The sequence below is a fragment of the Mesocricetus auratus genome, unplaced genomic scaffold (genome assembly GCF_017639785.1).
Source record: "Mesocricetus auratus isolate SY011 unplaced genomic scaffold, BCM_Maur_2.0 Super-Scaffold_100004, whole genome shotgun sequence".
In the NCBI taxonomy this organism is placed as follows: Eukaryota; Metazoa; Chordata; class Mammalia; order Rodentia; family Cricetidae; genus Mesocricetus; species Mesocricetus auratus.
Window position 1 is genome coordinate 4,469,518 of NW_024429189.1, and position 13,099 is coordinate 4,482,616.

A 13,099-nucleotide genomic window follows, 5' to 3' on the forward strand; every position below is an offset into this window, starting at 1 on the left:
CCGAGGACAGATCCCTCTCACATTATGTCCTGGTTGGCTGATTGCGGTGGGGCAGAAAATGTGTGAAGTAGTGAGGACTGTGGTGGCTCCACCTGCAGCTTGCCCACTTCCCATCGGAGAGGAGAGGAGGTTACGCTCTACACCCCCACCCAGCACAGTCACGGAGACACAAGGAAGCCGGGGTGCGGGAGCTGAGAACACAGGGAGGAAGCCAGAGGTTGCTGTTCTTCAGGCCCAGCCTCCTGCCTCTTTCCAGGGCTTAGCTAGATAGGAGGCCTAAGCCATGTTTGACCAGCTCACCACCCAAATCCCACAGTTGGGGGTAGAGTCTCTATCACAGCTAACATTCCTTGAGTCTTCTGCTCAACCACCTCTGTGAGCGGCTCACCCCTGCTTTGGTCTTTCTGTGCCAAGGCAAGATGTGGTCAAGACGACCATCCGGGCGGGATCTGCAGCTTTTCCTTCCTGACTGGGAGCGGGGCAGATACTAGAAGGGGAGCATGGCTCCTCCAACACTGTAGCCGGCTGAGTGTCTAGCTTAGGGCCCTTCTCCACTTCCCAGGAGATGTTTATGTCTGCCCTGTGGCTCTTGCATGTTTAGTTAGGACCTGGGCTTTGAGCCACAGCCAGGCCTGCACAGCCAAAAGATCGTCACAAGGTGAAATCGCATTGTCTCTGTGGGTTTTGCTTTTCTTAGTGCAAAATAGGGCAAACATTTTGTGTGTGTGTGTGTGTGTGTGTGTGTGTGTGTGTGTGTGTGTATACACGTGAACAGAAGCCATGGTGCATAAATCTTCAAGGGTGGGTTAGCCAACTTGTGCTTGTAGGCCAAGGTGCACTGAAAAGTTTTGTCTTCCTTCATCAGGAGGGCCTGGCAGAGGGGTCCCTGAGTCCCATCCATCCGTCCGTCCGTCCGTCCGTCCGTCCGTCCATCCATCCATCCATCCATCCATCCATCCATCCATCCATCCATCCTCCATCCATCCATCCATCATCCATCCATCCATCCATCCATCTGCCCAGCTCCTCTAAGGATGGCCAAGCATTCCTTTAATATACTCTATTCTAAAGTTGCCACCCCTTACTTATTTTGAGTTAGTGAGGTTTTTCATTGTGCTACAGCTGCTGTGGGGTCCATGGGCTAGCTCATCCTGTCTTCCCTAACCTGCTGACTCCATTGAAGAAACACACCAGTGTTGGGCACCATGACATTCCACAGCAAAATGCTGCGGGTGAGAAATGGCCTTGTCTCTGTTTGCTTTTGTTTTTCCAGCCTCATCCTGGTGGAAGCTTGACTGCAAAGCTCTGATTATACACGTTTCATAATTAATCACTTCTTGCTGGCCGATTGTCACTCCAAAGACAGCACTGCCAAGTTTTCCCGACCTCGCTTTTGATATTTAGAAAAGGGGGAAAATAGGACGGGTATGCAGGCTGGGCTTGGAAAGCAATTTATGGTGATTTGTCCCTGAATATGCAGTAGTATGGGCTGCAGATTTCCACAGCAGATAGGTGAGTTTCCGGGGCAACATATTCAAATGAGTTTCATAATCATGCCATTTGACTCTTCCCACGTGTGCATTCAGATGAGTGGTGGTGGCTGATAAGGAGTTTGCCGCTTGGGCTAGGTCTGAGTGGTCTCTGCTTACTTAATGACAGTGGAGAGTTGGGGACAGAAACTCTTCTGATCACATAGCGTCTCCAAGCAAGCGGGGCTGGCAGATGGCACATTCACCAGCCCTTGTACACCGTGTCTCTAACCTAGGCTCAGAGGAGCCAGAAACCCTGGCAGGCTCAGCTCCTGGGTCCTTCTGAGGGCAGCTGCCTCCACTAGGGCAGTGGAGTGCTGTTCTGATTGCTTCTGTCTGATTGGATGGATCATGCTTCCTGAGGTCTGGCTGGAGGAGTGGCAGTTGGAGTTATAGCAGGAGACTGGGGTGCTGTGTGAATATGCCAACCCTGGCTGCTGTGACAGATAGGTCTGGACTGTGGCAGCTCCCATAGGAGATAGCTGGATATTACAAAGGGTTGTAGGTGGGCATACATGGCAGAGGGGAATGTGACTGCTCTACACAGACCTGCAGGGATCCAGGCCAACGGTGAATGGTGGCTCTACTACTTTTAACACAAGGCTTTTAAGGTCACCCTGGGTAAAATGAGGTCTTTCAAGGTAGCTTGTAGGTGAATCTCTAATGTCTACTTCTGTCTGCTGAGTAGACCTCAGTCACCACATGCAAGACTGGGGAGTATCGACTGGGACCAGGAAAGATTTTTGTTACTAGCAGCTGGTGAGGTACAGTCAGTAGACACACATGTTAGGACTGCATAGTTCAGTCTGTATTGACCTGGAGCAATGTCCTTGTTCTCTCTGGTTCTCGTTATCTAAATACAGTATGCTAATCCTACTGCTTAGTCTGTAGTGAGTGGTTGTTCTCATTAAGAAGGGGGGACTTGGCCATTTTTGCAGATGTGCTGCTTAGTGTTATTAATCAACTGATAGGATCTGGAATCACCAAGGAAAAAAGCCTCTAGGCACACTCCTGAGGGGTTAGGTAGCCTCTGGGCTTGCATATGAGGAATACGTTAACTGATGTGGTATGACATTTGAACTGTGGGCTCACACATTCTCTGGGAAGAGATCCTGCATTGTATAGTAGAGAAAATGAACTGAACACTAGCATCCATGCTCCGCTTCCTGCCTGTGGGTGTTTGTGACCACCTGCTTCAAGCACCTGCTGCCCTGACTTCTCCGACATGACGGACTTGAAATGTGAACCAGACTAGTTCCTTTCTCCCTGAAGTTGATTTTGTCAGGGCATTTTATCATCACAGCAGAAGAAAAACTAAGACAGGGGAACTTATTTCGCTAATAATCTCTTTCACCTCCTCTATCATCCATTTACTCATCTACCTGTCCACCCACCCATTCGTCCATCCACACACCCACTCACCAATCCATCCATTCATTCACACACCCACCTACTCTTCCGTCCGTCCGTCCGTCCGTCCGTCCGTCCGTCCGTCCGCCCGCCCGCCCGCCCGTCCGTCCATCCATCCATCCACACACCCACCTACTCTTCCGTCTGTCCGTCCGTCCGTCCATCCATCCACACCCACCTACTCTTCTGTCCATCCATGTGCCCACCCATATACATGCTAACCACTTGGAACATGTTAAAGGGCATGGCTTCACATGCTAGCTCATTTTAAACTAGTCTCTAGAATATTTCTTGTCTCTCAAGAGTGAGCCCTGCCCCCTGGGTTTCCCAGTGGATGTAGTGAGAATTGGGGAGGGAGGGGGTTGTATTCTGGGATAGTGGTGGCCATAGCATAGTGAACTTGAGTGGTCTTGGCGTGTCTACTTGGTGATGTGGCTGTGTGACATGGGTTTTAATAATGTGTTTAGGGAGGTTTGTGTAGAGCTTACATCTACAAGATATAGACGGGGTGTGGTGGTGTGGGGTATGGGTGGATGCTGGCAGAGTCGATCAAGAACAGACAGGACTCCTCTTTCCAGGGATGGAGGATGCTGGCATGTTGTGAGGTGTCTGTTAGCTCTTTCAATGAGCATGCATTTTACTTCTGTTTTTAAGTGTGTATGAGTATGTTGCCTGCATGTGTGTCTGTGAACCATGTTTATACAGTGCCCATGGACACCAGAAGAACATGTTGGATCCCCTGGGATTGGAACTACAGACAGTTGTAAGCGGCCATGTGGGTGCTGGGAACCAAATCTTATTTGTCATCTGGAAGAGCCGCAGTGCTCTTAACTGCTGAGCTGTCTCTTCAGCCCTGACTTGTTTATCTGGTCCTGAATGCCCTATATTTTGGAAACTGTTACTTTCACATGCAGAGTGTATCTCCAAGCATGCTCTTCCTTGCAGTATCATTTCCTGAGGGTCTTGGAATCCCTGGCTGTGAATGTGCACGTTAAGTGAATGTGCACGCTACTCTGTTTCCCTGGGGTCCTCCAGTTGTGTGATTAGGATGCTGCCAAGTTTCCTAACACTTAGGAACTGCTGCAGGGGGCGCTTCTGGGACCAGATCACTGCACAAACACGGGAGAAGCAGAGTTATCTTTAGAGAAAAGCCTGAAGTTTTAAAGCTCCTTTGGAACTGGGATCCAGGTCAGGTCCCCCTCTGACTGCCCTGTCCCACCCTTCTGTGCATTGCTCCAGCTGTCCAAGCAGCTGAACAAGATGTCTCACATTAACCCTTTTTGGGTATGTTGACCTTTTGGGAAGGTACTAGAATGTTCTCAGGGCACATCCTCACTGATTTGGCACCAGTATTCAGACCCTCATAGCCCCCAGGATCCTTCCAGGCATTTGTCCTGAGTTCAGTGCAGAGAAAACTAGAGCTCTGCCTTCAGGGGCAAGCATACCCCATCTCTGCCGCATCTGTTTCATCAGACGGAGTTGCTGTGGCAAAAGCCCTCTGGCAGGACCCTGCATCTGCCAGGACCGGAATGCCCAGACCGGTGGCGGGGCAGGTTCCTGCTTCCTATGGCTGGAGTAGGGGCAGTTCTGTCACTTCTGGGTAGAAGGGTGTTTTGTCCTTGAGGGACTCAGTTGCCCGCCGCCTGCCTGTTAATTTGGCCTGGGCAAGATTGTTAGCCTAAAACTCGAGGTCTGGTTGCTGGAGCTATGGTTGCTCAGGGCTCACAGGACAAATGTCATTTGTTGCACGGTAGTAGGGGAAAAGCAGGCTTGCTGAGGCCTCCTCGGGCGATAGCTTTCCCATTGGCCCAGGCCTGTCTCTAGACCCCCTGTCCATTCCTCAGGTCTTCTGCTTTGCTGTCCAGCTGGAAGGAACTGATCTCCTGTGTGTGTTCTTTGAGGTGCGCCGTTTCTGCAAGGTGCCCCAGAGGTGGATGATCTGGATGTGTGCTCTGGCCCTTTCTCTGACTTTGACCCAGTTTATAGTATGGTCAGTGTCACCTGTTCTCTAGAGAAGGGCACACATCCCAGCCACATGGATCCTTGACAATAAATGTAGGTTCTTAGACCCCAGACGTTGTGGGGCAGTGTAGGGTGGGTGTGAGGTCTGCCTTCTGTCATGGGGTAGGGGGCTGGTAGGTTGCTAGAGTCTGGACGTTTGGAGTTAGAGCGCCTGTGTACGGGTTGGAGTCAAGATTTGCACCCCTGATCCAGACCCCAACTGTCACCGCATCCTCTAGACTGTTCGCTCCACTCCTTCCTTTAGTGCCCACGGTGTGTGTTAGATCTCACCGAACGGCTCAGCGAGTTCCGTGTCTGGGAGCTGGTGGTGCAGTTGTTTCTGGTTAGACCTCTCCTTTCTGATCCCTGTACTCCCCCAGCATATACCACTAGCTAAGCTTGAGTTTTGAGGTGGGTGAGTGATAGCTCCCAGGATGGAGCTGGTTGTCTGAGGAGAGATCGGAGGTGTGTGTGTGTGTGTGTGTGTGTGTGTGTGTGTGTGTGTGTGTGTGTGTGGTGTCTCCATTTATTATCAGGGACGCAGCTGGGAGGCGGAAATGAAAGTTGGGAAAATGTCATCATCTGACATTTTCGTGCTTAGAAGTCCCCAGGGGCCCTGGCAGAGAGGCTTTTGATGGTCAGCCGAGAGTGTTAGCCCTGGGGATACCTGACTGTCTAGTCTGAGAGTGGGGGTTGGGAGGTACCGAATGTTTTTCTTCTCCTACAAGTGCTGGCTCTGCTTTTACCCTGCATCAAGCTTCACGTGAAGCCTCCAGCCCCAATCTAACCCATAGTTCTCTTGGGTCCCGTATGTGTCTCTGAAGACAATGCTGGGGGGGTGTGTGTCACTGGATCAGTCTCCTCTCCCTGAGCAGGTGCCACATGGAAGCACATAGCACATTAGGATGGAGGGAAGGGTGTACCAACACAGTTGGTCATGTTTAAGCCATGGAAGGAACTGCCTGCCCTGCCTGAGTCCTCTACAAACTGCTAATGGTGACTTTCGTCTTGCAGCAAGGTGTGTGTGTGTGTGTGTACGTACTCATACAGAGCCAGACTTAGAGTGATACTGTCTCCTGGGACCACAGACACATGGATGTGGCCCCTGAGATCACAGATACATGGTATGGGAAGACCTATTTCTACCTGTTGGCAGTCATGGCCTCCACCTGTGAGAATGAGGCCTTGGCAATGAATCTAGGCTGGCAGACAAGTTATGGCTTCCGACGCCGTGGCCAACTGATGGCTTGAGCCATCTTAGGACTCTGCTAAAGTTTGTGTGCCTCCGTTGGCTCATAGGAAAGTATATATCAATTGATTAGCAATACCTGCCTCAGGAGGCATAGGAGAAGGACAGTAGTGTGCCCTAGACCAGCCAAATCCGCCAATGCATTTCCAGCATTCTTTTGAGTATTTGTAAGGATATAAGGATATAATATTGCCTTAAGTTTTATTCCCCCTAAATATTTAGAGCCTTTAAAAGCCAAAAATAATAACAAAAGCCATTTTGCTTGTTATTTGTAAAAGGCCCCTTGTAGAGGAGGCTGGTGGGGGCCGTGACTGGGCCAGCTGCAAGTCAGTCTTTTGAGACTTGTCTGAGCAAACACAGAGGACCCCAGTTATTCCCCATCATAACTTCCCCGAGTCTCAGCCCCCGAAACACAGACACTGACAGGAGGCCCAGACACACACTCAGCTGTGGGCCGTGTCCACCGCCCACCGGGCATAGAAAAGGCCTTTGCTGTGGTGTTTTCCCCCTTTGAAAGTTGCTGCTGAGTGCAGAGCAGCCTAAAGGAACCCCCAGGGAGTGTGTTCCTGCTGGGGGCTTCGTGTAAATGGGTGTATCCCTCTTTTCCCGCTTGCCAAGTGTGCACAGTGAGATGGAGAGGCTGGGAGGGAGCATATGTGACACCCTCTGAGCTCGGTTTCCCAGCACACCCAGCGCCTGGTGACTGTAGAGCGAGCAGTGGCTTACAAGACCATGTTCCTGATCCCCTTCCCCACCTCAGGTATACACATACACTCGGACATGCGTATAAAGCACACTTGAGAGCTTGCAGCACACACATGCAGGCATCTAAGTAAATTCGATAGACAGGCATAGTTGTGCTCATTTACACCCACAGGACACACATGAGGCTTCATGGACACATGATCTTGGCTGACACGTGTGGCAGTCTCAAAGTTCAGGCTTGTGTCTGGTGCTTGCTATCAGGCATGCTTGGTACCTGCTCATTCTGTCGATGGACTGTGAATAGCTTCCCTTTTTGTCTCTTGTCATGCCATACTCTGTATTCTTGGGCCAGCTATTTCCTTCTCCCCTCCCTTAGTTTCTTCGTATTGACCCGTGGGAGCCTCCTGCTGTGCCGGCGTGCCCCTCTCCCCCGGGCCTCCCCCCCCCCCCCAGCTTGCTTTCTATGAGTCCTTATGAAGCTCTGTGAACTAACAGAGATATTTGAGGTTAGGAGAGCCACCTGTCTGGAAGCTCCTGGTTAATCAGGGCTGACCTGGGTTGCTGGGGCTGAGGAATGCCCACTGCTGCTTGCTCTGTGTCTCCAAGCTTATATTTTGAGGAGTCTCAGCCTGGAGAGACATTACAAAGATCCATGTGGTTCAGTACGTGGAGCTCCTTATCCCTTGGCACCCTGACTGGGACCCGGTGTCTATTGAGATTTCAGGCACGGGGTGGGCTTTGCAGCAGGCATTACACATGGGTGTTTGTGTCCTTGTGGTACTGCAACTATGGTGTGATTGTGGGCCTCCATTTCTCCATCTCCAGGATGGGTTAGTACTTACTGTGGACATGCACTGCTGTTAGTCATAGAGACCCTTCTAGAATAGCAGCACTGGATGAGCCCTTTGTAGGTGTCACCTTAGTTACGAGAGACCTGTAGCAACCCCAGTGAACTATTTCTTCCCCCTGCTAAAGAAAACAGTTTGAGAGCTCATAGCTGGGCCAGGGGTGGACGAAGGAGCACAGTCACAGGAATGGAAACCCGTTCCTCCCTGAGACACCTTACCATGAGCATGGCAGCTCTCAGCAAAAATTAATGTGGCCAAATGGCAGATTTCACGCAGTAAACACTGCACAGGTGCTGAGCCTGAAAAGCTCTGTGCTGTTCTTACAAGGTGTGCTTAGTTAACAGTTTCCCTGCTTGCAGAACATTTGGTGCAGTTTGTGATGGCTTCCTGATGGTCCAATGTTACAGAACTCTCTCTCTCTCTCTCTTGTCTTCCCCAGGTCATCTCTGCGGTGTCCCGACTGTCTCTGCACAGCATCGCGCAGAACAAAGGGATCAGGTGAGTTCTGGAGTGACACTGGGAGGGCAGGCTCTTTCATCTTGATGCTACTGACACATGCTGGGGTTGTATAGACATCCCCTGCCTGTGGATCTGAACCAGGAGCTTTCACAGTGCACACTGGTTGTGTATTGGCAGCAGCCAAGGTTGTATGGAGGTGGGGGGGCTGTGGGTTCACACCAGGGAAATCTTGCAAGCATGTTACTGATGGCTGCAAAATTGCTTTCGATTTAGGTAATAAGATCAGCAAATTAACCCTACCACAGATCGTTGCCTACCTGAATGTACCTCCACAGCTCTGGATCAGGGTCCTGGTGTGAATGTTGGAGTTGGTGTGAGTTCATAGGGCTAGGGCTGGAGTGCAGTGTACGTCCCTGTCCACAGGCCTTTGGGCTCCAGCAGGGCTTGTTGAGAACCCAGCTCCTGTAGATTGCCTCAGTCTGATGATCAGCATGGACAACACAGTGTAGCTGCGGATGTTCCTGAGGCTCGCAACTTCTATCTCTGATTCATAGATGGGATGCAGGGGGAGGGTTGGGTTTTTTAGTGCAGTTGAGACCTGGTCATTGAAGATTTTGACCTCTGATAGTACAAGCCAGGGAGACACACTTGGGTACACACAGGTGCTACCCTTTCCTGCCACATCTGAGGGCTCCCCGAGGATACAAGCCAGTGGCAAGGGTAACAGGAGGGGCCCCTCCTGAGAGCTGAGCATGCAGGCCACCCTGGGTACAAGTGACATCCTGAGGGTGCTATCCACCGAGTGTTCCCTTGGTGCACTCTGCTTTGTTTGCAGGGCCACATGCTAGGTCCTGGGGGAGCACAGTGTCCCTTGTGGTAGCCATTGGCTCTCTTACAGAAAGAGTCAAAGGTCAGGTGCCATGTCCGTCAGTTCATCCACAAGGACATGAGTCTCACTGCTTCTTCAAGGACTTGGAAGTTTCCTTGAATCGAAGTCCTTTTCTTTTTGTTAGCCAGAAGACAGGCTGTTTTAAAACGTTTTCAAACAAATCATGCAGCAGAAAAGGGATGTTTGCGTTGCTTCTGCCGTTAAAACAACAAATAGCCGAGAGCTGATGTGATGGTATATGCTGCACTTGAAGCTGAAGCGGAGTTGAGAGTTAAGGCCAGCTGGGCTGCATCGGGGTTAGCCTGGGCTACATTTCGAGACCTCTGTCAAAAACAGCAACAACAGCAAAAACAAACTTTAAGCAAAAACAAACAAACAACAAAAACAAACAGTAAGTTGTGTCCCTTCAGCACACTGGGATTTACACAGTAGCACACACCCGTGAGTCCCTGCCCTGCCCTGCTGTAAGTTACCACTTTAAAGTCCTTAAAAGGCTCCACTTAAAGACGTCCAGTGAAAAGAAGTGCTGTTTCTGGACGCAGAGACACATGGTTTGGAGCTGTTTGCCTTGGGAACTGAGCAGTTGTAAGTTCTCTGCTGTGCTGGCCTGTCACCGTGATGGTTCTCATCACAGCTGTGCGTCCCACCTGGTTCCACACGCTCAGCATTGTGAGTTCCTAGACAACAGTGACATTCTCTCAGCAGATTCTGGCCATCATACTAAGCCTGCACAGAATCCTAAGCGTGTCCTCCCCCCCCGTCTTATTATCGTGTCCCCAAACTGGAGGGAGGCCAGCTCCTGTGGCCTGCTGTCAGCCAAGTGTGATTTTGGGGTGGGCGGTGGGGGTGGGGGTGGGGGAAGGGCCGAGGCTGCCTGGGTGTGATCCAGCTGCTGTTTCCTGCCCTTGGAGGCTGAGATGCCCCCATGGACAGTGTGGATGGCCTTTTCCTGGGGCTTTGCACTTGGCAGTGAGATCCTGGTGGTGGTTTACAGAGTAGTGAAGACTGTGGAGGGCTGCTGCAGGGCTGTGGCCTCCCAGGTTAGCATGGAAGCGTCCCTCTGCCTCCATGATTGACCAGAGGCCACACAGAATGCAGCAAAGTCTGAGTTCATAGTCACAGTCTGTTACAGTCAAGGAGCCGTGTTAGTAAATGAGGGAGGAAGGGTATTGGAGGTTGGCCAGTGTCTAGAAGAGGGTGAAATGGGTGTGGTAGGGGCACTCCCCCCTAGCAGAGTTCCACAGATGGCATTTTGTCTGCCAGCTGCCCACCTGTGGTAACGGGCCAGAGCATTGCCAATAGGGAGCCCACCATGCTGATAGATCTGCTGTGGTGGTCAGTCATGGGCACACCTTGGCCACTTAGTCTTGGTCCTCTCTACTGTGTGACCCAAAGCCCCACTCTACGCCCAGGCCTGGGGGGCTGCAAAGGGCCTGCCAGGGGACTTTACCAGACTAGGGATGACAGGTGAGAAGTCACCTTCTGGAGCCTTCTTTTGAGCATAAGTTTGTGCCACCAAGTATACCAAGTCACCCTCTTACAGAACAGAGTGTCAAAGAGATGCTGGGGACAGGTGGGAGGCCAGAAAGTGAGTGAGGAGAGCCTGCAAGGTGGTTCAGTGGATAAAGGGACCTGAGTTCAACCCCAGGACTCACAAGGTAGAAGGAGAGAACGGACTCCTGCAAGGTGTCCTCTGATCTCCACATGTGCCACGGCAACGCTCCCCTCTCCCTAGACAAACGTAATAGTTTTTTTTTTAAATGAGGCTGGAACCTCTTGAATGATGGAGGGAGGTGTTTTTTACCAACCCTACCCCTTCCGTGGCTTTTCTAAAGCCTCCCTCTGAACCTCTCTCTCATCCTCACAGCTAGACTCTGCCCTGCTTTCTCAGTCATTTGGTCTGCCCAATGCTGGATCGTTCTAGAGAAAAAACGGTGTCTGTCAGTTTCCTTGTCCCTGCTCCCGTGTGAGCCCGGGTGACCAGGACCTTGCTGAGCATGCTGGGTCTGAGTGCTCCCTCTTCTTCCACATGGACTGAGACTGTCATGGAGACTTGGCTTTTCTGAGGGCCCCACCAGCACTTCCCACGGCAACTGCCAGTCTCTTTGCCTGAAAATGCTTCCCGGTGTTAATAAGTAACAGAAGGTTTTGTTTAGCCAAACACTTTTCCTGTTTGAAATCCCACACACCAAGCCTGCTGCCCCAGGACTCTCCCTGGATTCCTCATGGCTGGACGGGTTCCCAGCATGCTGTTTAAAAAAGAATCCTTTTCACAACCCTTGCACTTCGCATAATAAGCTGATTTTCTGTAAAAGCTTCAATTATACTTCTCATAGGAAATAAATCAGAGACTTCATCTGAGTCTCACCCTGCTTAGGAGGGGAATCAGACATGGGGTCCAGGAGGAAGGGGCAGAGCAGCCCATGAGTGTGGAGTGGAGCAGTCTTTGTCCTGGCTAGAACCCACCTGCAACCTGGGGATGTCCTAACGTGAGGTCAGAATGGCTAGGAGGAAGTACATGTTACCAAGACTAGGGAAGGATGCTCCCACATGCTGGGTGATGTCAGGTAAAGATATGCTTAGTTGTGTCATCTCCCCTTGGGGTTGCTTTAAGCCTGTATGGCGTGCAGCCCCTGGTACCCACAGGCTGTGATACCCACAGACTATGGGCCATGAATGGAGGCCAAATGGTGCCCCCCACCCAAAATCCACCATCCTCTTAACCTTTGGGCACACACTTTGTAGGTGTGACAGGAAAATAGGCCCTACAAATGTGATTATTTTGCAGGCGTGACTTTGTAATGAATGTTTGTGATAAGAATCCAGAGAGGCAAGGCTCAGAGAGTCGAGACTTGGGGATAGATAATGGAGGTTGGAATGATGAAGTGTCTGGCCTGGGACATAATTGAAGCTAGCAACCAGAAAGACAAGGAGAGGGCCACTTCTCCCCTGGAGCCTCCTGACCGGACACAAGGATGCCTCTGGGAGACCCGTTGAGGATTGTGGCCTCCTGAGCATCAGGTGGTAAACTGTGCACTTTTATGCCCTGAGTTGTGGTGACTTGTTACTGCAGCCAGGACTCACAGAAGACCACCTCTGGGGCAGGTCCTCAGGGCCTATGGGATGAACTTGCTTCTCCCTTAGAAGACAGCTCCTTGGAGCAGATCCAGTTTCTGTCCCCAGACCAGCCTTCTCTTTGACTTTTAAGTACTGAGATAAAATTCATAAGATATAAAATGACCTTGTTTCAGACACAGTGTCTTATGTAGCATAGGCTGGCCTTGAACTCACCATATAGCTGAGGATGACTTCAAACTCCTGATTTTCACGCCTCTGTGTGCTATCTCACCTGGGTGGTATGGCCATTTGAAAGTGCAGTTCGGTAGCATTTACTTCATTCATAGCATCAACTGAATTATGCTAGTTCCAAAGGTTTTTACTTTTCCAGAGGACAGTTCATGTCTAGGAAGCAGGCATTCCCCAGGCCCTTGTCACCCATGCTCTGTTCTGTGTTCTGAATATTTTGTATCCACAGAATCACATGCTGTCTAGTTTTTGGGGCCTGCTTTCAAGGTTACTCATGCCAGGGCAATGTCAGAGCATTCCCAATCTTTTTTTGATGAGTTTTGTTTTATGTGTATGGTTGTTTTACTACATGTGTGTGCTATGTGGGTGCTGGGAGCCAAACTTGTGTTTTCTTTAAGAACGACACATGTTCTTAACTGCTGAGCCATCTCTCCAGGACCTCATTCTTAAAACAACAGCAGCAGAAGCAACAACAACAACAACAAAACCAAAAATACTTATTTGTCTCCTTTCCTGGAACTGGAGTTCCAGATGGTTGTGAGCCACCCAGTGTGGGTGCTGGGAACCAAACCCAGGTCCTTTGTAAGAGCAGCAAGTGCTCTTAACTGCTGAGCTTTCTCTCTCTAGCCTGCTTCTTCCTCCTGAAGACTCCCACCCAAACAGACAGTAGTCTACTGGGTCATTTGTCATTGGATAGGCCTCT

The 13,099-nt window shown here is 50.7% G+C and overlaps 1 protein-coding gene across 6 annotated transcripts in view; it reads left to right on the forward strand.

The window, feature by feature from the left end:
* Vav2 (vav guanine nucleotide exchange factor 2) overlaps positions 1 to 13,099 on the forward strand; it is a 163,719-nt gene that overhangs the window by 78,514 nt on the left and 72,106 nt on the right. For all 6 annotated transcript variants that reach the window (XM_040745160.1, XM_040745161.1, XM_040745163.1 and 3 more), the window contains exon 3: positions 8,182 to 8,240. In XM_040745160.1, the coding sequence (XP_040601094.1) occupies positions 8,182 to 8,240 (59 nt within the window). The remainder of the gene's footprint in view (positions 1 to 8,181; positions 8,241 to 13,099) is intronic.